General features: G+C 58.6%; 1 protein-coding gene across 1 annotated transcript; it reads left to right on the top strand.

Annotated features, from left to right (window-relative positions):
- The first annotated feature begins 1,249 nt into the window (after positions 1 to 1,249).
- Positions 1,250 to 21,141, top strand: GPR143 (G protein-coupled receptor 143). Its single transcript, XM_056113786.1, is given in 10 exon segments — positions 1,250 to 1,421; positions 1,424 to 1,507; positions 4,679 to 4,788; positions 5,410 to 5,504; positions 8,039 to 8,131; positions 8,421 to 8,530; positions 9,746 to 9,854; positions 10,884 to 11,001; positions 13,855 to 14,089; positions 21,036 to 21,141. Coding segments are annotated over 10 exon segments (1,194 nt in total). The 5' UTR covers positions 1,250 to 1,273; the 3' UTR covers positions 21,128 to 21,141.
- Positions 21,142 to 24,704: the final 3,563 nt, after the last annotated feature.

Below are 24,704 nucleotides of genomic sequence, written 5' to 3'. Positions count from 1 at the left end.
CCAGCCTGCTCAGGGTTTCCTCCAGCAAACCACTCAGGGACCACTCAGGTAGGGGAGGGGATGGATTCTGATTTGGCTCCCCCACCGAGCGATAGCACAGCAGTAGGGCGTTCGCCTTACAAGCAGCCAACATGGCCGACCCGAGTTCGATTCCTCCGCCCCTCTCGGAGAGCCCGGCAAGCTACCGAGAGTATTCGATATGCCAGACACAGTAACAACAAAGTCTCCAATGGAGACGTTACTGGGCCTGCTCGAGCAAATCGACGAACAACGGGAGGGCCTTTACCTTTACCTTTACCATAGTTCTGGCCGAAATAGTAACTCATTTTTTTTCTTTTTTCTTTTCTTTCTTTCTTTTTTTTCTTTTTAATTAAACCACTGTGAGATACACAGTTACAAAGTTGCTCATGATCAGGTTTCAGTGATAGTGTCCCAACACCTGTTCCTTCGGCCATGTACAATTTCCCACCACCAATGACTCCAGTTTCCCTGACACCTCCACCCCAACCCCGAGGTCTTTGTCTGTGTGTGTGTGTGTGTGCCTCTGTGTCTCTGTTTCTGTCTCTGTGTCTATCTCTGTGTCTGTCTTTTCTCTTTCTCTCTCTCCCTCCCCCCACTTTAGGCACTGAGGTTTGTAATCCCATCAGGGAAAGGGGTTCATGCATCCCCCTTCACCTCCTTTCAGCCTTCGACTTTTGTACAGAAAGTGAAGTTTCGTACAGAAATTGCTTACTTGGCTGGGGCTGAGAGTCACACTTGCCTAGCATGCATGAAACCCGGGGTTCAGTCCTAAACACCGACAGCGACAAGGAAAGGAAAACGCAGCGACCTTCTACTGGCGGCTGAGCCCTTTTGCTGTTCCGGACTCGCTTCGACTGCGTCGGGTGGGGCCGTGTTTCCCACGCGGGAGCCGTGTTTGACCCCGCGCGTGGCTGGGGGCACACGTTAGAGTGCACTGGGGCCTGTCAGCAGCGCCAGCAGGGAAGATGATGTTCCCACAGTGTCCGCGCGGACATCCCAGCACCCGTTTCCTGCCCACTCCGGTTTTAGGGGTGCGGATAGGCAGGACTGACCCCCAGGGCGGCTCCTGGGAGCCGCTGAGGAGAGAGGCAGCCCGGCACCCTCCCCCGGGCCGCGTGAGGCCCTCGTGCCCTTTCGGGGGCGCGCGGCCCCGCCCCGTGCGGGGCCTGGTAGGGGGGCGGCGGGCACATGACGCCCCGCCTGACCCGGCCAGGCCGCCCCGCAGAGCCGCGCCTATCCCCCAGCGTGGCCCATGGCTTCCCCGCGCCTGGGCACGGCCTGCTGCCCCACGCGGGACGCCGCCACGCAGCTGGTGCTGAGCTGGCAGCCGCGGGCCTTCCACGCGCTGTGCCTGGGCAGCGGCGCGCTCCGCCTGGCGCTCGGTCTCCTGCAGCGGCGGCCCCCCCGAGCGCCCCTCGGCGCGCGCCCCCGGCCGCCCCCCGCATCCTGCGCGCCGCCTCCGCCTGCGACCTGCTCGGCTGCCTGGGTAAGGGGGCGCGCGCGTGGCCCGGCCTGGCCCCGGGGCAGACCCCTGTCCCCGCACGGCCCGGGCTAACTGCCCGACCCCCCTGGGAAAGGCGCTTGTGCGGCGGGCTCTCTGGGCACAGCACTCCGAGGGACATAGGTGCACGCGTGGGGCGGTCACTGGGCTCCCGGACCCTGCAGGCAAAGCCTGAGCGCTCCAGCCCTTGCCCGTCTTCCAGGTCAGACATTTGATCTGTTTTGAAGGGCTGCTCGTAAAGTGATGCTCAGAAAGTGTGTGTGGGGGGGGAGGGGGCACACGACCACCAGCCACAGGATCACCAGCACTTCTCTGTATAGGGACCCCAGTATACCCTCAGGTCTGCTGTGCTGGGGATACCCGGACCGCCCCTCCCCCCAACCATAATGGGCACGACCCTGTCCACATCCAGAGAGATGCTCTCTGCCCAGAATGGGGGTGGGGGGGCTGGATGGGGCCATAGCTACAGGGACTTGACCCCACTCTCTGCTATACTGTCTCCCCACCCAGATGTTTGTCTTCTCCTTCAAAAAACAAACAGTTGTGTTTGTTATGGCAAGTTTTCTAGAGACATTTTACTTGTCACTTTGGCGTTTCTCTGATGTTTGGCTGGCTGGTTTTTCTCTTCATCATGTTAGTGCCCGGGAGCAAAGCCAGGCAAAGTATGTCCTCCGCCTTGGGAACTCTCTCTACCCCTAAAGGAAATTTAGAATGCAATTTATCAGCACCCAGAAAATTTCATGGGAGGCCACAGCAATAGCAGAGTGGGTAGGGCGCTGTTGGTGCATGTTCTTGGTCTGGTTTTGATCCCTGGCACCACATATGGTACCCCAAACTCCACGCGGAGTGAGCCCTGAGCACCGCTGGATGTGGACCCAAAGACAAAAACAGAGAAAAGAGGGACCAAAGCGATACGACAGTGGGTAAGGTGCTTGCCGTGCACGTGGCCAATGTGGACTTGATCCCCAGCATCCTGTATGCTGCCTGAGGCCGCAGGAGGAAGCCCGGAGTTCCGCTGGGTGTGAGCCAGAAACAAAGGAAGAAATATTTCATGAGTGCCGAACAGCATGTGTGCGTGCGTGCGTGTGTGTGCGCGTGCGTGCATGTGTGTGTGTGTGTGTGTGTGTGTGTGTGTGTGTCCGTGTCCCAACCCCACCCCATTCCCAACTTTGGGTTTTATACTCCAAGTAAATAAGCCACAACCCACCAGGCAAAACCTCCCTCTTAGCTGCGGCCCGCAGGGAGGATTTGACATTTCTGGTCTGTTTGTCTCTTACTGGCTGCCGCCGCCACTCCTGTTGGCGCTCTAACCCTGTGGGGTGGTGCCCAGGGGCTGTGCCAGGCCCGCACCCGGATGTGCTAGGGAGGGAACCCAGGGCCTGGCACATGAACGACACGCGCTCCATCTCTGGCACCACATCTGCAGCATGAGGGCCGTTTTCCTGCACGGAAATCTGAGCACTTCCTGGCTCACATGAATGCCACAGGACACCTGCACAGTGCTGGCTCATGCCGTGGCCTTCAGCCACCGGAAGTGGTGCCAGTCTGCAGGCGCAGAAGGGTTGAGGTGCCCTCTTGGTGAGTGCGTGCGTGCGTGCGTGTGTGTGTGTGTGCGTGTGTGTGTGTGTGTGTGTGTGAGATGCATGGTGGTGGCTAGGATCCAGGGCCTCACATATGGAAGGCAAGTGCTCTAATGCTGAGCCACAGTCCCGTGCCCCAGAGAATATTTTCAATAATTTTCCCACTGATTCCTCCGGAAGTGACATAAGATTGTGGGAACCTTTCCCACAGAGAGGCTGGCTTAAAGGGCAATTTCCTCTTCCTGTTTCCTTTCCCACATATCTCTGGTGGCACTTGTGTCATCCACTTCCTCCCCTGACATGCAAGGACTGTCTGTGACTTCGAGATCTCCCTCTGACTCCTCCATCCTCATTTGCTGTGGAATCTTTTTTTCAGCACTCAGGGGTCACTCCTCAAAGGACTCATGGGACTATTGGGGTGCCGGAGGTTGAAGCCAAGTCAGCCTCTCAGAAGGCCCCTCACTCCTGCCTCCCAGAATCACATCTTAATGCCAAAAAAACTAGGACATCAATTCTAGCAAATAGTTTTTTTTGGGTAAAATCCAAGTGCCTGGAGTGATTTTGCCCAAGTCATAGTTATTGCCCTAGTCAGTCACGCCATCTCAGTCTCCCCTGCTGTTCCGGCCTCCTCCCCCTCCCTCTTGCCCCACCCCTCTCTCTCATTTCTCTGCCTCCCTGCTTCCACACATGGCATCCTTTCCTCCTACTTCCCTTTCTCCCTTCCCCGTCCCTATCTGTCTACTCATTCATCCACCGGTCTGTCATACATCCACTCACCATCCATCAACCCATGTCTGCACCAACGCACGTGCCCATCTATCCACCTTCCCATGTATTCATCCCCCCACTACCCATCCATCCATCCATCCATCCATCCATGACCCATCCACTCACCTGTCCGTCCATCTGTCCACCCACTTATCCATGTCTCCATTTGTCCACCCATCCATTCATGTGTCTACCCACCTACTACCCATGCATTGTTCATCAATCCATTTGTACATGTGTGCATCCACCACTCATCCATTCACCTTCCAATCTATGTATCCATTCATCCATCCGTCTATATCCATCCATTCACCTATCTATCCATCCATCCGCTTATTCATCCATTGGCCATCTACTTCTACACATCCACTTAAGTCCTCCACCCAGTTATCCATCCATCCATCCATCCATGTATCCATCTACTCCTCGACCTACCTATCCACCCACTTATCCCTCCATCTACTTCTCCATCCATCCAATTATCCATCCATCCATGAATCCATCCATCTACTTCAACCATCCACTTGCCCATCCATCGATACACTCACCTATCCCTCCCTCCATTAATCCATCTATCCACTGCAACCACTCACTTATCCACCCATCCACTTCTCCATCATTCATTCCTCCATCCACTCCTGCACCCACCCACGCCCATCCATGTATCCATGTCTCTATCCCCATGCACCTGCTCACCCATCCGTCTCTCCATCTGTCCGCCATTGCACGTGTCGCCGCCCCGTCTTGTGGGGAGCCTGGTCAGCCTCTGAGTGCATGAGCAGACACAGCCCCCGCGTCCTCTCCACAGGAATCGCCGTCCGCTCTGCAGTGTGGCTGGGCTTCCCGGACTTTGTGGCACAGGTGTCTGACGGAAACAGCACGGAGCCCTGGGCTGCCGCCTTCTGTGTGGGGAGCGCGGTGAGTACCCGCATCCCCTGCCTCCCTCCTGCGTGCCTCCAAGTCCCCCTGACCCAGCACCCAGCTTCTCAGCCCGGGCCCCAGGCCCCTCACTCCTGACGGCAGAAAGCCAAGTTCTGCTGCACCCCACCTTCCCCACTGCCACTCTCAGAGCCAGCTGGATTGGGGGGCGCCTTCCTCCCCCATCTGCCCCTTCACCTTCCCTGCCACCACACTCAGCTGAATCGGGGTGGGGGTGGGGCAGAACATGACACAGAGGGACCAAAGGGAAGAGCCGGATCTGCTGGCCGTGTGCAGATGAAACACGCATTGAGAGCCATCACGCTGCAGGTCCGTGCCCAGGACACGCCCCGTGCCCGCAAGCCACATGCAAGGACTCGCCAGCTTGCCCCTTGCCTGTAGCACCACCCCGTGTTCTGGGCACCCCCATCTGTGAGCCTGTCCCTGCTAGGCCGGGCTGTCACGCAGGGGACCATCCCCCCCTTCCCCAACACACACACTCAGTGGAGTACGGAGCACAAGGGCCACCAGCTTTCCCCAGCCCCACGTCCCCTGGCTGCCAAGGCTGGCGCGGGTGGCTGCGGGGGTGCGGTGTGCCCTGATGCGACTTCTCGGCCTCAGGTGTGGGTGCAGCTACTGTACAGCGCCGCCTTCTACTGGCTCTTCTGCTACGCGCTCGACGCCTACCTGGTGGTCCGCAGGTCCACGGGGTTCAGGTACTCCTCGGCCGGGCGGGTGGAGGGCCAGGCAGGCAGCGGGAAGCAGGCATCCACTCGCCACAGCTCCTTGGCACCAGCTGTTTCCTCTGAAGGCCAGACCCCCCTGCCTATCTAAAAGGGGGGCCCGGGGGCTGGAGTGATAGCACAGCGGGTAGGGCGTTTGCCTTGTACGCGGTCAACCCGGGTTTGATCCCCAGCATCCCATATGGTCACCCGAGCACCACCAGGAGTAATTCCTGAGTGCATGAACCAGGAGTAACCCCCATGCATCACCGGGTGCGACCCAAAAAAGCAAATAAATAAATACATAATAAAAAATAAATAAATGGGGGGCCAGGAAGTGTCGGGCTTCTGGAAGTGTCCTGCTATGTCAGCTGCCTCCCGCCCCCAGCCATCAAAGGAGGGCCCGAGACTACGTCAGCACGTAGGGCATCTGCCTTGCACACAGCTCGCTCGGGTTGGCTCCCCGAACCCCGCATGGCCCTCTGAGACCCACCAGAAGTGCTCCCTGAGCACAGAGCCACGAGTGAACCCCAAGCACTGCCCAATGCGGCCCTAAAACAGAACAACCAAAATATTAAAATATGGCAAGGGACCTTGAAATCTCATTTAAGAACAATTTTTCAAAGCCCAGATTGAATTCAGTATGTACTCTTTTCTTTGAAACAAAAAACAATCATAATTTAAAAAATAACAGTTTTTTTTTCTTTTTGGGTCACACCCGGCAATGTTCAGGGGTTACTCCTGGCTCTGCGCTCAGGAATTACCCCTGGCAGTGCTCAGGGGACCATATGAGATGCTGGGAATCGAACCCCGGTTGGCCGCGTGCAAGGCAAACGCCCTACCCACTGTGCTATTGCTCCAGCCCCCAAAAATAACAGTTTTTAATGCCAGAAAATGTCAGTAAATAGGCTGGCCTCTCTCCCCTCTCTCTCCGTCTCCCTTTCCCTCTCTCTCTTCTCTCCCTCTCTCACCCTCTTTCTTCTCTCTCTCCCTCTCTCTTCCCTCTCCCTCTCTTCTTTCTTTCTTTCCTTCCTTCCTTCCTTCCTTCCTCCCTCCCTCTCTCCCTCCCTCCCTCCCTCCTTTCTTTCCTTCCTTCCTTCCTTCCTTCTTTCTTTCCTTCCTTCTTTCTTTCTTTCTTTCTTTCTTTCTTTCTTTCTTTCTTTCTTTCTTGCTTTCTTTCTTGCTTTCTTGCCTTCTTGCCTTCTTGCTTTCTTGCTATTTGGCTATACCTGGCAATGCTCAGGGGTTACTCCTGGCTCTGCACTCATGAATTACTCCTGGTGGTGCTTGAGGGACCCCATGGGAGTCCCCCAAGGGGTGCCAGGGATGGAGCCTGGGTCGGTCATGTGCCAGGCAAACGTCCTCCCCATGGTGCTATCTCTCCAGCCCCAGGAGCTGTTGGCGGTTCATATTTCACTCACCATCCATCCATCCACCCTCCCATTCATGTATACACTCATCCACTTAAAAAAATATTTTGTCTTTGAAATATTGTTTTGCTTTCTTTGAAGCCACCCTCAGATGATGAGCTGAGGCCATTCCTGGCTCTGTGGGCAGGAGAGACCATCCCGGTGCAGGGGCTGGAGTGGGATCCCCGTAACCCCTGAACCACCCTCCGCCCTGATGGAATTTGTTTTTGGCAGCCGTGAAAGCTTTTTTGCAAGTGTTTCTTATGTTGGATCAAGCTATTATTCTATCAGCAGAGAAAAGTTACAAAAGTAGCCCATGAAAGTGTTGCAAGATAGCAGAAATCTGTCTCGAAGAGGAAACCATACTTGAATGCTTTGTTTTACAAAGGATTTGGTAGCAACCATTTATAAGTACAACATCGAAGCTAGGAGGAATATTACTGCGGGTGAGAGAGATAGTACCGGGGAAAGTGGGCGACTTGGTGCTGGAGCGATAGCCCAGCGGGTAGGGCATTTGCCTTGCACGCGGCCGACCCGGGTTCGATTCCCAGCATCCCATATGGTTCCCCGAGCACCGCCAGGAGTAATTCCTGTGTGCATGAGCCAGGAGTAACCCCTGTGTATCGCCGGGTGTGACCCAAAAAGCAAAAAAAGAAAGAAAAAAGAAAAGAAAGTGGGGGCCTTACTTGTGGCCAATCTCTGTAGCAACCGGCTGTATGTGGCCCCCAAACTTAAACAAACAAGCTACAAACATCTGAAAACTTGGGGAAATGTGGCAGCAGAGGTTTTGCGGGTGCCGTGTCGAATTTGGGAACTCTGTAGGAATTATGGGCAGGGGTGTAGCAAATGAGAACTCCTTGCAGCCAGAGCAAGGTCGAGACACTTCTGCAGATTCCTGTGTGTGTGCGTGCCTTGTACCCTAGTTCTATCCCTGACGTAGTAGAGGATCCCCAGGCGCCACCAGGAGCCAATGACAAGCAGGGGAACCCTCCGAGCTCCGCCCCCTGTCGCCCCAGTGCAGAGGGAACAGGGGACAGAAGCGGGGCGGCAGGCGCTTAGCTCACTGCCCCGCTCCCGGCACTGCCCTTCGTGCCCTCAGCCCCTCCTGCTCCCCCCCAGCACCATCCTCGTCTACCACATCATGGCCTGGGGCCTGGCCGTGCTACTGTGCGTGGAGGGCGGGCTCATGCTCTACTCCCCGTCTGTGTCCAGGTAAGCCGTGACCCCCAACCCCCGCCGGGCCGGGCTCCCCTTGGTGTGCTCACGGGGCCCTGTGCAGGCTGTGACTACACACCCCAGAACGGCCCACCCCGGACTGGGGAGTACTCTGACCTGACCTGGCCTTCCCATGAGGGTGGGCAGGTGCCCCCAGGGAACTGTGCCCAGGGAGAGCATGCCCCTCAGCTGTGCCCACGGGGGAGTGTACAGACCCCAGGTGTGCCCAGATGAGTGTGCCCCTGCAGGTGTGCCCAGGTGAGTATGCCCCTTCTTGTGTGTGCAGGTGCGAGCGGGGCCTGGAGCAGGCCATCCCGCACTACGTGAGCACGTACTTTCCCCTGCTACTGGTGCTGCTGGTCAACCCCATCCTCTTCAGGAAGACGGTGGCTGCTGGTAAGGGACAGCAGGACCCCAGGAACCCCTTCTCGGGCCGGAGCCTCCCGGGAGCGGACTGCAGGGAGCGCCCCAGTGGGCCTCTCCCTGCCAGGCAGCAAGATTCTCCCTCCCAAAGGCTCCAGGGAGGGGACAGGGGAGGGGGTGGCAGGGAGCTCGCACTGAGCACAGCTGCGAGGATGTCTTGCAGGGGGCCCCGGGTGGGGGGTGGGGGGTGCTCAGGAAACAGGACGTGGAGCACAGGAAATGAGAAGGACGCCCTCCTGCTGGGATGCAGTGTCCCAGCCACCCTCCTCCTCCAGGCATCAGGTGCGGGCCAGAGCAGCTGCCCCTGTGTCCTGCCCGCTGGCGGCTGCTGACCGCCCAGCCCACTGGGCCACTCCAACAGGAAGTGGTTTTCGTCTCCGTCTTTTCACGCCTACATTCAAACCCGCCTCCAGGGCAGGAGGGATAGTGCAGCCGGGACGGCGCTGGCCTGGCATGCCACCAACCTGGGTTGAGTCCTTGGCACTGCCCATGTGGTGCGCCAGGAGTGATCCCTGAGCGCAGAGCCAAGACTAAGCCCCTCACATCGCGACCCTGTGTCCAACCTGATTTAGTCGTGATAGCAACCAGAGGAATAACGCTGCTTCAGTTGCCAGTCCCCTGCCAAGTTTGGTGTCGTAGTACTTGTAGAGTAGTTGTGGCAAACGTTGATGGAGAACAGCTGATCCGGGAGTCTGGAGCCTTTCCCTTCCTTCTCTCTTCCGCTCCACCCTCTTCTCTTCCCACGCCCGAGTGGGGACGGGGGTGCACCTTATCTCCGACCTGGAGAGACCCTGCCAAGTTTGGTGTCGCAGTACTTGTAGAGTAGTTGTGGCAAATGTTGATGGGGGCTTGGACAGAGGGGACAGAGCGCCCCTCCCACTCCTGACTCTATTTGCCAAACTTCTGTGCTTCTGAAACCATTCCAGGACACCCCATGCACGGAAGCCCGAACACAGTAGCGGCTGAACTACTCAAACATTCCCCGGCAAAAACAGTAATAAAACGATTCCAGAGCTGAGGTGGTGGGCTGTCTCTCCCACTGGCTCTGTGACAGCACCAGTGGCTATTGGACTGGGAAGGGTAGGCAGGGCCTACCCGCCCCACGGGCCCTTGGGGATCCCCTTCCTGGTTTCCGGGAAACCATCCACGGGGCCACTCAGGGCATGTCCCCTCTGCTCCTCCACGCAGTGACATCCCTGCTCAAAGGAAGACAAGGCGTCTACACGGACACCGAGAGGCAGATGGGCTCCATGATCAAGACCCGATTTGTCAAAATCATGCTGGTTCTAATTACCTGGTAACTTTAATTGTCATTGCCTGGAGCAGGGATGACGCTGTTATTCCCTTATTCGGCAGGTCCACCAGCCCAGGCTGCCAACAGCTTCCAAGGGGGAGGGGGGGCTAGAGAGTGGGCCCGGGTTCGCAGAGAGAAGTATCAGCCGGTGCATATTCTAGGAGGTGTTCAGGAATCCCCCGCATCTGCATGAGGGTGGGATGGAGCATGTGAATACACGGTCCGGCGGGCGTTGGCAGCATCTAGGGGGCACGCCGGCACACGCACAGGGGTGGGCAGAGAACCCTGGCCACCGTCAAGGGAAGTGTATGTCAGCATGTCGTAAAGAACACAGAGGCTCGTGGACGGAAAGGGTCCACCCCTGGCCACTACTGTCCAGCAGGGCTCTGGGCTCCCTGTCAGTGCAGGACAAAAGTTCTACCTGGGCCCAGTCAGAGTCAAGAGAAAGGAACAGGGCAGCTGCTCCGCTAGAAAAGTGCTCACCCTGTCTAAATGACATGCCTCGGTCAGGTCCATTTTGACGTTTCCTAACCCTGGGGAATCCTGCCTTTCCGGAGGGACAGTGGCAGGAAGCTCTGGCAGGGAGACACCCTTGTGTCCACCGCCGAGTTGGCTCTGTCCCTCGGGGGCCTCCAGGCTTCTGGCCCTGGATGTCAGGTGCGGGCTTTCCTTACCCCCCTCCCCCCGCCGCAGACCAGGCTCTGTGAGATGGAAGCTGCCCAGCGTCCGGGGCGCTGCCCCGTGGAGAGGAAGAAAGTGAGAGGGTCACCGCAGCTCAGAGTCTGGGGTCGTGCCCGCGAGGGCACTTCCACCGCAGGAAGTGACCAAGACCCAGACCCAAGAGGGAGAATGGGAGGGCCGGAGCCTGCCTGGACCCGATCCCGCAGAGGTGCTGGGTCTGGCGGCTCCTGGGAGAGTCAGGCAGTCAGTCACCTCTCTCTGCCGATGCGCCATGCTCACGGGTTCGAACGGGTCCAAATGGGTCTCCCCCAAATAACTAAGCCTTGGTTCGGGGCCGCTTCTCTCCGCCAGCTGGCTGCCCAACGTCATCAATGAGAGCCTGTTATTCTACCTGGAAACGCAACCGGACATCAGCCGGGGCTCTCTGAGGCAGGCCAGGACTGCAGCGAAGACCACCTGGTTCATTCTGGTGCGTCTCTCTGGGCCTGGGGCTTGGCGGCGCGTCTTTGTCTTGTGGGGTTTTGGGCGGCGCCCGTGACACTCAAGGACTGCTGCTGGCTCTGGGCTTCGGGTCAGTCCTGCCATGCGGGGGTCAAACCCAAACCTCTCACATGGACAGCCCATGAGCCAGCGTGCCAGCCCTGGAGTTTTCCTTCTTGGAGAGAAGCGGGGAGGGGAAACATGAAGAGCAACAACAGAGAAATCCGTAACTGCCTGCGCGCCCGGCCAGTGCGTGTGGAGGGTCCACCGGGTTCCGCCTTGGAGGCCTGAAAGCACTGCCAAGTGTAATACTGCATATCCCAGTACAAGGAGCCCCTTACCCGCTCCTCAGGCTTATTTTTTTTCTTTTTGGCTTTTTGGGTCACACCCAGCGATGCTCAGGGGTGACTCCTGGCTCTGCACTCAGAAATTATTCTTGGCATGCTCAGGGCACCCTATGAGACGCTGGGGATCGAACCCGGGTCAGCTGCAAGCAAGGCAAATGACCTCCCCACTGGACTATCGCTCTGGCCCTACCCTCATCAGGTTCCCCAGGGTCCCCTGATGACTGGGAACCCTACCCCCCAGCGCATAACCCCATGACTTCCCACCTCACCCCCAGTCAGGAGGGCGGGGTTTGGCTCCTGGCTCTTTGCAGCCTCCAGGCCGTGGGTGAATGCAGACAGCCCCGGCACACAAGTCTGGCCACCGGCCAAAGCCATTCAGACAGACTCGGCGTGTCTGGGCACTGCACCTGCACAGCCGTTTCCAACGCCGGCAGAGCTGCAGGGAGAGAGATGCACCATAACGTTACTCAGCCACGCCAGCCGCCCTGCCGTGTCCCATCCCCGGCACCCTGTTTGGTCCCCACCGGGAGTAAGCCCTGAGCACCGTGAGGTGGGACCCAAAGCAAAACCAAAGGGAAAAAAAGCATTATTCATAAGTGGAATGATTTGGAGACAACCCAAATTAAATCTATATTTAATACATATCATGATCACGATCATCCTGTTGTTCATCGATTGCCTCGAGCAGGCCCCAGTAACGTCTCCTTCGTCCTAGCCCTGAGATTTTTTAAAAAGTGCCATATTCGAGGCTCTTTCAGGGTTAGGAGAATGAGAGCCATCATTGTTACTGGTATTTGGCAAATTGGGTAAGTCACGGGGAGTTTGCCAGACTCTGCCGTGTGGGCAGGTGACATTCCGTAGCCTGCCAGGTTGTCCAAAGCAAGAGTGAGAAAGTGAGATGTCGCGTGGCTGCAAATTAATTAATTAATACATATCAATTAATATAATTATATAATTATATAATAAACATGTATTTAATATATATCAACACACAACACAGTGTGCGTTGAGGAACATATCTCCAGCACTACAGCACATGTGCAGGAACGGGCAGAGAATCCTGGCCACCTTCGGATGTGTATATGACTATGTCATGGAGAGCACGGAGGCACGTGGTGGGAAGGGTCCCCTGCGACCACTGTCCAACAGGGCACTGGGCTCCCCCCAGTACAGTCTAAACATATATATTTAATTGGGATTGTCTCCATATGTACTTATGTACATGCATGAGCAGAGGGGAATCATTAGGTAAATTTCTCTTTTTCAACCTGGTAGACTGTCCTGCAGACATGTACAATGTCAGGTCAGGGGGCTGAGCCATAGTACAGGTTATATGTCAGGCTGGCCTCACATGCAGCCGACCCAGGTTCTACCCCCGGCATCCCATATGGTCCCTCCACCCTCCAGGAGGGACCCTGAGCATAGCCAGGTGTGACCCCAACCAACAAAAGTGGCAGTGGTGGGGGCTGAGGCGTCAGGCATCGCTCTGTGTGCAGGGTGGCCTGGTGGGCACCCAGGACACGACCAGTCCCCCAGCACTGCTGGGAGCAGCCCTAAAGCAGAGCCGGAAGGAGCCCTCAAACACCTTGAGGTGTGTCCCCCTAAATGAAAAAAGAAACAACCCCCCACCAGCATTGCGTGGAAAAACATGTACTGCGTGGGTCCACACAAAACACGTGGAAAGGTCATTTTGTTCCACGGTGCTCATCATAAACTGTCTCCCCCACACCACAAGCTCCCAGCCGAGCTGCTGGGAGAGGCCCCTGCCTCCACGGAGCTGCGAGCTCCCCTCCCCTCCCCCTCACGAGGGTACCCAAACGTTTACCTTTTGATATTTTGGGCCACAGCCAGCGATGCTCAGGGCTTACCGTCACTCTGCACCCGGGGACTCTCTGGTGCTTTGCCCACAGAACCCGAATCAGCTGCCTGCCAGGCAAATACCCTCCGTGCTGGACCACTACTCTGGCCCCCGAAACTTCTATTTTTTTGGGGGGTGGGTGGTTTGGGGCTGGAGCGATAGCACAGTGGGTAGGGCGTTTGCCTTGCACGCAGCCAACTTGGCCGACCCGGGTTCGATTCCTCCGCCCCTCTCGGAGAACCCGGCAAGCTACCGAGAGTATCTCGCCCGCATGGCAAAGCCTGGCAAGCTACCCATGACGTATTTGATATGCCAGACACAGTAACAAGTCTCACAATATTACTGGGCCGGCTCGAGCAAATCGATAAACAACAGGAGGACAGTGATACAGTGATACAGGGTGGTTTCGGGCCACACCTGACTCTGTGCTCAGGGATCACTCCCGGCAGGGCTTGGGGGACCATATGGGATGCTGGGGATCGAACCTGAACCCAGGTGTGTCGCACGCAAGGCAGCTGCCCTTCTCGCTGCACTACGCCTGCACCTCGCACCCTAACCTGCCCGACCCGAGTGATCTACAGATGTGTTTCCACGTGGGGCCGCCTGCGGTGCTCAGCCCTGTCTCTGTCCCCTGCAGGGCATCCTGAACCCGGCCCAGGGCTTCCTCTTGTCCCTGGCCTTCCATGGCTGGACGGGCTGCGGCGCACCTGGGCGGTCCACAACGAAGGAGATCCCGTGGGAGTCGCTGACCTCCGCTCCTGAGCCCGCTTATCCGTCCCCTGAGGGCTCCCGCGGGCCCCTCAACGGGCTCCCTTCCCGGAAGGTGGGAGCGGGCCACACATCGGATGAAGCCCTGAGCCTGCTGTCCGAAGGTGAGGCGCCCGGGCCCTGGCAGCCTGCCTCTGCCCCGCGGAGATGCAGGCCGTGTGGGAAGAAGGGCCCCTGGGGTCTGCACCGTCTGGGCACCCGTGCAGTCAGCGCAGCAGGGTTGGGCTGGGGGAATCCAGAGGGTGATGGCCACACCCAGCAAGGCCAGACCAGTGGGGCATGGGAGGGAGGCCTGGCCTTAGCTGTCAGGTGCTCTCCTTGCCAAGCTGGCCCGTAGTGCAGCCGGAGAGACAGCACAGCCGGGAGGGCACTTGCCTTGCACGCAGCCAACACGAGTTCAATCCCCGGCATTCCACAGGACTCCCCCGAGCACCGCCAGGAGTGGCTCCTGAGTGCCGCCAGATGCGCCCCCCCCCCCCCCATACACTTACCAAGAAAAAAACCCATTCAGTTTCCTTAAAGGCTTCGGTCAGGCCCTAGAGGAGAGCAGCAAGAAGGGGCCGTGTTCAGGACTGGAGTGATAGCACAGCAGGTAGGGCGTTTGCCTTGCATGCGGACGACCCGGGTTCGATTCCTAGCATCCCATAGGGTCCCCCAAGCACTTCCAGGGGTGATCCCTGAGCACTGCAGGTTGTGGTGGCCCCCACCCCCACCCCCAAGTAGAATGTGGTAGGCCTGAGTGATAGCACTTGCCTTGAACACGGCTGACTCAGGTTCAGTCCCTGATATCACAGATGGTCCTCCAAGTCTGGCCAGGAGTGATCCCTGAGTAGAGGGAGGGCATGGGTGAGAGAGAGAAAGGGAGAGAGAGAGAGAGGAAGAGAGAGACAGAGACAGAGAGAGAGGGAGAGACAGAGGAGAGGGAGGGAGAGAGAGACAGAGACAGAGAGACGGATGGTGAGAAAGACAGAGAGTGACAGGGAGAGAGAGAGGGAGGGAGGGAGGGAGAAACAGCAAGCAGAAAGCAGATGCCAGCACCGTGGGCTGCAGTGTGAGCCCCGCATCTGGGAAGCTCAGGATTGATCCTCGGCACCACGTGGTCCCATAGGACTAAGCCAGCAGTTGGAACTGGGGAGCACTGCTGGGTGAGCCTCCAAGGAGAGGACTGTTCCAAGGGCCAGGAGACAGCTCAAAGGGATGAGCGTGTATTCTGCACGGGAGAGGTATGGTTCAAACTCTGGAACCTCATGGTCCCCACACCGAGCATGACCCAGAAGCACAGAGTGTGTCTCCAAAACAACTAAAAAAAATAACGAGAGGCTGGGGCGATAGAACAGTGGGGAGGGCGTTTGTCTTGCACATGGCTGACCCCGGGGTTGGATCCCCGGCATCCCATAGGGTCCCGAGCACCGCCAGGAGTAATTCCTGAGTGTAGAGTCAGGAGTAAACCCCGAACATTGCTGGGTGTGACCAAAAAGCCCCCTTCCCCCCCAAAAAAGTGAAGGGACGCCATTGGGTACACAGATGTCACAGCAGCCTGCTCATCACAGCTCACTGGCACAGGTCCACTCCGGGACAGGCTTCCTGCGGAAACACCGTCTTTCAAGGCAGAAGGAGCATAAGTGTAGACCCATGCTTAGCTTGACTCACTTATCTCTTGGCTTGAGGCCCTCATGCAGGGGTGCCCCGTGTTGGCTGCCCACCCTGGTCGCTGCCCTATTGCTCTGCCCCGGGATGGGAGGCGAGTGGGCACATGCTGGCCACCCAGGCATGTCCCCGAGCTGGAGGGAGAGCTTCTGTGTGACAGGCACTGACAGCCTCCAGTTTTCCTTTGGGGAGTGGGGAGTGAGTGTGAGCGAGGGTGCTGGCCCCAGCGCGGCCAGTGGGCAACGGAGGTGCTGAGCAGAGCAGCAGGAGGACCCGGACAGGGACAGGGAGGGTGGAGGGACCAGGAGCGGGAGCAGGCAGCTGGGGGCCAGATGAAGGCTTCATCCCAGTGCTCAGGAAGTCTGCCCTCCTCCCCCTGCCCCCCGCCCCACCAGAGAGTTTGCTTTGCTCTGCAGTGCCGGGGTTACCCCCAGCCCAGTGCTCCAACAGATCAAACACTCTCCCTGCCCTCGCCCCCACTTTTTTTTGTTGTTTGTTTGATGTTAGGGTTTTTAAGCTGGAGAGACAGGCTCAGATCTGCTGGGGCCCAGCCCCCCCAGGCCTGGGTGTGGGAGGGGCTTGCGGGCCTCTTTTGGTGGTGACAGTTTACAAAGAGTTTACATCCGTGAGTGACAGTTTCCTCCAAAACAGCTTTGTAAAGAACTGGAATTTCCCTGTGGGCTAAAAGTCTAGAAAAATGGTGGTGGTGGTGGTGGGGAGGCTTCTTTTTTTTTCCTTTAAACAGACAAAAACTTGGTTGCTTTCCATCCTAAGGCCACCGGAATGCTTCACCAGGCCTGACATTTCCTCTTTCCTGGAGTCTGAAGGAACTGAGGCGGAACCAGTGCCTTTATACTCCGCAGGAATGTTCTTTTGTGTGTGCACGCGGCGTGCCTGTGTGTGTCTGTGGGGGGGGGAGGTCTGTGCACTACATACAGCAGTGCTCAGCACTTACTCCTGACCCTGTGTTCAGGGATTACTCCTGGCAGGGCTCAGGGGACCATTTGGAGTGCTGAGACTGAATGTGGGTCAGCTGTGAGCAAGGACCCTCCTCAACAGAGAGCTTCTGGGTCCAGCAACGCACTTACCTGCTGGCTGTCCCCTGCTCTTAACTCTCCCTGTCCCTGCTTCCATCAACCAGTCTTTAAATTTCTTCCCCTCCTTTTCATCCTTTTTTATTTGGGGGGAGGGGGCCACACCTGGCAGTGCGGAGATTTTACTTCCGGCTCTGTGCTGAGAGATCACTCCTGGCAGGCTTGGGGGAACCATATGGGGTGCTGGGGATTGAACCCGGGTTGGCTACGTACAAGGCAAACCACCTGTACCATCACTCCAGCTCTATGACCCTAATATCGTTACTGCTGGTACAAGAAGAACGTTGGGGAGCACATCTGACTCCACTGGGTAGAAAACTGTAAGAGCTAGGATAGGTTCGACTTCACTATAACTGTGTCCAGAAATGCACGAGACGCAGATGTTTCTTCAGGGGTCTGCAAGTAGAGCTTGAGGTGAGAACACTCCCCTGCACGCCTGACGCCCTCAAGCTGATCCCTAGCATTGGCGGGTGGGCAAGTTCCCTTTTGCTGCCTGGAGTTATTCCTGCTAAGCGGATCTAGCAGCCCCAGGCTTATCAAGTCCTGCCTGCTGCCCCACCCGCTCCTAGCAAGACACATCTTCCTTTGCTTGCTAGTCTCTTCTTGTCTCACCAAAACTCAGGTCGGGGTGCTGGAACGATAGGACAGCAGGTAGAGCACTTACTTGCAGGCGGGAAACTCCAGCTGGATCCTCAGCATCCCCATGGTCTCCCGAGCCCAACAGGAATGAATGATTCCTGAGTGCAGAGTCAGGAGGAGGACCTGAGCAATGAGGGTGTGCCCCCCAAACCAAACAAGAGAAAACCGGAAACTCAGCCCCTCAGCCCGGGTCATCCTTGGGCAGTACTGCTCCTTGAGATCTGCTACTTGTCTGCAGTAATGGGGGGGTGCTGGTGCCTGAGGCTGCATGTTAGGGTGCCCGGACTGCAAGCAGGCTCTGGCCCTGCAGAACAAGCTCTAGCTCTAGGCTGCTCCCAGAATGCTCCCAGAGGGCCTTCAGAAAGGGACACAGGGGGCTGGAGCGATAGTACAGCGGGTAGGGCGTTTGCCTTGCACGCGGCCGACCCAAGTTTGATTTCCGGCATCCCATATGGTCTCCCCAGCACTGCCAGGAGTAATTCCTGAGTGCAGAGCCAGGAGTAACCCTTGAGCATTGTTGGGTGTGAACCAAAAAGAAAAAAACAAAACAAAACAAAAAAAAACACAGAAAGGGACACAGATGGAAAGGGGGCGTGACCAGAATAGGGTTCTAGGCGTGGCTCTGGAGGTTGGCCTTTGGGGGGCTGGGGGCGTGGCTTTGTCGGGAGGGGCGTGGCCAAGGCGAGCTCACCTGAGGGCCCCTGAGCTAACCGGGTGTCCTCTAAGGCTGGGGCGAGGGCCCCTGAGCTAACCGGGTGTCCTCTAAGGCTGGGGCGAGGGCCTTGCGCTAGTGAGAGGTGAAGGGAGGTAGGCATTGGAGTGTGGGTGAGCTGGTCATGGGATCTATGTTCCGTGCCTCCTGGTCTTATCCCTGGCAGGTAGAACGCATGCCCACAATGCTGGTTTGTAAGGTGGCCTCCCAGTCGCATCCCTGGCAAACAGAAGAAATGCCCACAGTTCTGGTTGCTGTCTCTGTGTCTTAGGGTGTCTCAGTGTCGGGGTGTGGCTTGATATGTTGGTGTCTCCATGTTTTGTTAGTGTGTCCCTGTGTGTTGGTATGTATGTCTCCGTGTATCTCAGTGTGTGTTGGTGTGTGTCTGAGTCTGTGTCTCAGTGTGTGTGTATCTCGGTGAGTGTTGGGTTCTGTGTTTGTCTGTGTTAGGCAGGATCGGTCCCTGGATCTGATGCCCGGAGCTCTCTGCCCCCTCCCCTCTTCCCCTTCCTGCAGCCCACGTGGACCTGAAGGCCATCTGTGGCCCCTGCACTGCTCCTTCTGCTGTTGCTACAGGCCCCATCTCCCGCCATGCCCCGCCCCCCCCCCCAAGTGTCAGGTTGCCCTGACCACTTTCCCAGCCTCTGCATTTCTGCTCCCTGCCCTGCCCCTAGGGCAGTGTTCTCTGTCTCAGCTGTCCCCAGCTCACGGTCATCCCTGTCTTTACCCCAGTGTTCCAGCCTTCTGGCCTCTGCCCACCCGTTTCCCATTTTACTCCGGGCCACATCCCTGCCCTGCCCTGTGCAGCTGTCTGGGGTGCAAGGGCTCAACAGAGGCTGTGAGGGCCTGTGGGGCTGCAGGCAGCACAGTGGCTCAGGCGCTCACCTTGCACACAGCTGAGCCCGCTTGATTCCCAGCCCAGAGAAGCCCGCCTGGCAGGAGTGATCCCTGAGCACAGGGGCAGGAATCGCCCCCTACCACCGCCAAGTGTGACGCTGCCAGATGTTCCTTTAACGGGTGTCACTATGGGGCATGGGTAGAGCTCAAGGTGGAAATTTGAACCCCAGCACCAAAGGGTGCCCCAAGCACTACGAAAGTAACTGCTTTTCTAAAGGGTGTTGTCATGGGGCTGGAGTGATAGTACAGTGGGTTGGGCGTTTGCCTTGCACGCAGCGGACCCGGGTTCGATTCCCAGCATACCATATGGTCTCCCGAGCACCACCAGGGGCAATTCCTGAGTGCATGAGCCAGGAATGATCCCTGTGCATTGCCGGGTGTGACCCAAAAAGCAAAAAAAAAAAAAAAAGGTGCCATTGTGGGGCATTAGTGATGGCTACCTGGGTGCAGCACGAGCTTTGCATTAAGGAGTCATTAAACAGCAGCTTGGGGCCAGAACGACTTGGGTTTGATTCCCGGCATCCCTCTGGTCCCCCGAGCCCTCCAGGAGGAGTAAGCGCTGAGCACTGCTGGGTGTGACCCCCAAAGCCCAAATAATTGAAGGAGCACTCGGCCCTTGGGCAATATGCATTCACAGCATCTTTCTCCCAGTCTCCGGGTTGGGACCAGGCTTGCCGCCAGGGGGCGCACAGCAGGTGGGGGATGCCTGACAATGCAGCTGAGGCTCCCATGCACCCTGGAGCCCAGCGCCTCGCCAAAGTAGCAGGAACAGCTCCCCGGGAAGTGCATGAGTGCACCCCAAGGTGTGAGGTCACCCCACAAGCCTCTAGTGCATGTGACTGCACACCAAAGTGTGAGGTCGCCCTGGCAAGCCCTGGGTGCATGTGACAGCACCCCAAATTGTGAGGTTGCCCTCACAAGCCCCGGGTACATCTGAGTGCACCCCAAAGTGTGATATCGCCCCCACAAGCCCCGGGTGCATCTGAGTGCACCCCAAAGTGTGAGGTCGCCCCCACAGGCCTCCATGACCAGTCTTGCCTGTTTGGCGGAAGGGCTGAGAAGTGACACGAAGTTCCCACGCGTCCGGCCTGTCCTTGGGAGCACGGGTGACCCTGCAGGAACCCCAGTTTTCTGTGCCCGTGTCTCCGGCCAGCCCCTCCTGCAGGAATGTAGCTCCCCAGGGCCCTGCCCGCTTTGGCGTTGCGCCCTCAGGCCATCCTGGCTCCAATGTGAGTGAGCAGTGTGCCAGCAGGCACTCTCGGGACGATGTACTGCCCCAGCTGTGGCAATACTCTTCCTTGCGACCCACAAGGAAGGTGGGCGTGATGAGGACACCTTTCCTGCATGACCGGCCACCTTCAGTGCACCCACTCTCCTGCCCAGAGCAGATGCGTGATGCCACACAGCATCCCAGCTTGCTGGGAGGGGTGCAGAGCAAGGATTCTAGAAATCCCCCCACGGGGAGGCTGGCCCAGCGCAGATCCGGAGATAAGCTGCCCAGCACAGCCCCGTGGCACCGCCACGCTCAGAGAGGCAGGCCAGCAGGCACGCAGACAGGACACGGGCAGCCATGGTGAGGCCAGTCACTGGGCATTTGCAACTTTCCCCTGGGCATCTGTCCCACCCATTGGACAGGCTTCCTGCGTGTCCCTGCAGAGACCAGGCCCTTCTGGGCCACTTGTGGGCAAGAGAAGCCGGCAGCTGCCCTCAGGCACGCTGGCTCGTGGGAAGCGGGTGCTGGCCTGAGAGGCGCCCACAGAGTGCCATGAACCTTCGTGTCCCGGGAATGACGTCCACTGTGAGCTGCAGGTGCTTGCTTGTCCTCACTGCGGCCTTATTTGTGTGTACATGTGTGTGTGTGGGGGGGAGGGGGGCGCCTCTCTGGGATGCATCTCTGCTGTCGCAAGATCTTGGTGCGTGGGCCAAGGTGGCCCGTGGCCCCATCTTCATAATTCCTTTCCAGTGGTGTCTAGTGGTGTGACGTGAGCCGGTGGTGCGGACGAGGCAGCCTTGGGACCGGGTGCCGACCCCCACCTCCCTGTTCTCTCTCCCCCCACCCAGGCTCCGACGCCAGCACCATTGAAATCCATGTTGGCAGCAACGGGGCCGTCCACGGAAAAAGCTCGGTGCCCGAAGTCCACGGAGACGTGTGAGGGAAGTGTCGGGGATGGGCACACAGCCACTCTGGGCCCTGCCCACCTCCTCATCCCACCTGCGGGAATGCGACGCCCCCAAACCCTTTTTGCCCCCACCATAGCAGAACCTCGCGAGGCACGGCAGGAAGCGTGTAGCCAGGTCCTCGCAAAAGCCGCACAATAAAGGGGCCAGAGCTGTGCTCCCCTCCTCAGCTGAGGCTCCCCGAAGTCCGGCTTCTGCTCCCAAGCACACCTCGCTGTTGTCTCTGCACTGAAGCTAGAGGTTCAGAAAACGGGTTGTCGTGGCCAGGGCGATGGGACGGTGGGTAAGAGAGCGCTTACCCTGTCCGGAACTGGCTTCAGGGACCCTCAAAAGGAAGGAAGGAAAGCACTTTCCAGGCCTGAAGCAAAAGCAGTGTGGGCAGTGCTTGCTCTGAGTGTGACTGAGCCAGGTCTAGTCCCCAGCACCCCGGGTGTCCCCCTGAGCCCGCTATAAGCTGTCCCTGAGCACAGAGCCAGGAGTAAGCCCTGAACACTGCCAGGTGTGACCCCAAACAAACAACAGAAAAGGGTGGGGGCAAGCGAGGTGGCCTGCTGGGGATCCCTGAGCAGAGGCTGTGATCAGACCCAGCAAAACCAACCTCCCCCAACAAAAGCCAAACACCGGAAAATGTCCAAACAGAAAAGTGTCCTCTCGGTGGGGGAAGGACATTGGATGCATCCGCAGAGGCTCTGTCCAGCCACCACTCCCCGGAGGCCTGCGCCAGCCGCCAGCCCAGATGCCCCCTGACCTTCAGGATAGCTAGAGCCAGGCCGACTTGGCTGAGGCCACAGGCCGGGGGCCCTGGGCAGTTGGGAGCCGGGCCAGGCGGAGGCCCAGCTCCCACGGCCTGCCCTGTCAGGGCGCCGCGGTCCCCCGTCTCCCGTGACCATCCGGGTCTCCAGCCACTTGAGGCCACCGGACATGCCTCTCAGCTGACCATCCACCCGTTCCTCAGCCTTCCTCTGGGGCTCAGTATAAAATGCAGGAGGCTGACAGGAGCGTGACACACGTCCACATTCAGCTACGGGCAGCCCGTGGTGGCCATGGAGGGGGTGCACGAAGTGTCCGTCTGTGAGGCGCCTGCCTGGGCAGCATCGGGACTGCGTGGCCCCACGCCTCTCCTCGCACGTGCTGCTTGTGACGTCGATGGCCATGTCGGTGGTGGCGACAGTGGTCAGTGCTAGTGTGTGGCTGGGGAAGCTCCCCACGAGCCGTGCCAGCCAGGAGCCTGCAGTTTGGCTTAGTGGACACCCCTCAAAGGCCTGTCCAGGTCACTGCTCGTGCCTGGGCACCATCTCATGTCCACGACCGAGCTTGGCAGGGAGCAGGATGGTCCAGTGCTCCGGAGCATTGACTGAGGAGTGCGGCTGGAGACAGGCTCTGTGCTGCTTTCTAGCACCACGCTGCAGGCGGGTGCCACGCACAGGGGGAACATCACACCCATGGCCGGGTCCAGCCAGCTGCGAGCCTGTGCAGGGAGAGGGGCGTCACCCTCTGTCCCCGTTTCTCTCCTCCAAGTAAGTCCACACACACAGCTATGGCCGGGTGGGGGTCACAGACATGCACAGCCCATGTCCACACTGGGTAGGGTTCACCAAAACACACAGCTCATGTCCACGCTGGGCTGGGGTCATGGACACGCACAGCCCATGTCTGGGTGGGGCAGGCCTGGAGCCCAGAACATCAGCGCAGCGGGGGCCTGGCGTGGAGACAGTTTTAGAGTGGGCCAACCCGAAGGGCACTCTGCAGGCCCTGCACCATGGGCCGGGGTGGGGCGGGGAGAGGGGCAGTCCAGCGGGGAGGGCATTTGTGCTGCACACAGCTGACCCAGGTTCCATCCCCGGCACCCCACAGGTGATTCCCTGAGCACCACCAGGTGATTCCTGAGTGTAGGCAGAGCCAGAAGGGAGCTCTGAGCATCATCAGGTGGGACCCCAAAACAACAACAAAATAGTAAAAGCACGGCGCCCCATCTCTGCACCCCTCACCTCATCACGTTCCCTCGACCCAGACACCGAGTTACCCTGGGTGTCAGGTCCCAGCCGGTGGCACTTAGAGGTCTGTGCAGCCCCTGCTCCAGCCCTCTGACCTGCTGGCCCAGCCCCTGAGAGACCCAGGTCGAGCGCCTGAAACCCCCATAGCGGCTGGCCTGTTCCAGGTGCCTCTTGGCCGTCCGGCCAGCCATGGCTTCTCGCTTGGCAGTCGGCCTCCACAGCGTGGAGTGGCATCAGTGGAATCAGGCTGGCATGGTCTGGCCTGTATCAGCTCCCAGCACCACTGAGCCCAGAGCAAGTCCCCCTGCACAGGCCCAAGTCCAAGAACCGAGAGAGACACAGCAGGGACTCGCACGGGGCCTCCACGGACTCCCAGAGTCCGTCAGGCACAGCCCAGACATCCGCCCCGCAATCCCGGTCACTCCACACAGCAGGACCCTGGCAGAGAAATGCTCTGGAGGTAGAGTTCATGTCCAATTCAATCAGCCTAATCAGTGGCTGAATAAATAGCAGTACTCCTACCTTAAAAAAAAAACAAAAACAACAAAAAATCACGCTCCGGAGGACTGTCCAGGGCACCCGGCATGGCCCGACCCACCGGATCCACACAGGGAGGGAGGACCGCCACGGCAGCCTGCCAGGGTGCAGATACAATGACCAAGCGGCTGCAGCCGGGCTGACACCCAGTGCCACCAGCACGGCGGCACCTGTGGACAAGCCCCCACCCCCCACCCCGCAAACCGAGCATGAGCTCCTCCAACCTGGGGCTGGCACCACGGCACCCGAGTGCAGGGGATGGTCTCCGTCAGTCCTCACATGCCCTGACCCGGCCCAAGGAAGCAGGCCACGGCACTTGGGCTCTTGTACCACAGAGCACCTCATTCTGCACACCGCACAGGTAGGGCTTCCCGGGCCGTGCAGAGGGGGCACGGGGCGGGTGGCGGGTCCCATCTGACAGCAACCCGGCCGAGCAGAGTCCGGCACGCAGGGCCGGGGCGGCAGGAAGAGCGGCAGTCTGGCGCCCAGGCGGGGACCGAGCTCGGGGCCGGGAAGGTGGCAGCTCGTTGTGCATCGGACGAAGTCTGGAACTGAGGACCTCGAGAGAAGCCAGGCCCGCATCCGTCTTAGCTTCCAGGGACAAAGTTCCGAGTTTGGCAAGAATGGGAGCAGTGCCAGAGGGGCAGGTCCCTCCCGGTGCATCCTGTGTCACCCACGCAGTGCACCTGCTGCCACTGAACGCCAGCACCGCCTGTGTGCCCAGCTGGGCGTAACAGCCACCCAGGGCCCAGAACGGTCTTGCAGACACGGTGGCGAACAGCATAGCATCTCACCCCAGGGCTGGCCGCTGGGCTATGCAGGTGCAGGCCGCGTCTGCATCTCGCCCCAAAAACCCCAGCTTGGTCAGACCTCACGGCTCAACTCTGTGGCGCTCGGCACCAGCCCACACCTAGGGCTAAAGGTGCAGTGTGGGGGGAAGACGGGCTTCACGGCCAGTGCTCTCTGTGATGTCGCCACGGGCCCTCAGAGAAGGGCCCCCACGAAGTGTAGGGCACAGCTC

The sequence above is a fragment of the Sorex fumeus genome, unplaced genomic scaffold (assembly GCF_029834395.1).
Source record: "Sorex fumeus unplaced genomic scaffold, SorFum_2.1 ptg000023l, whole genome shotgun sequence".
Classification (NCBI taxonomy): domain Eukaryota; kingdom Metazoa; phylum Chordata; class Mammalia; order Eulipotyphla; family Soricidae; genus Sorex; species Sorex fumeus.
Note: the sequence above shows the minus strand (reverse complement) of the source record. Positions and strands in the feature narration are given on the sequence as shown.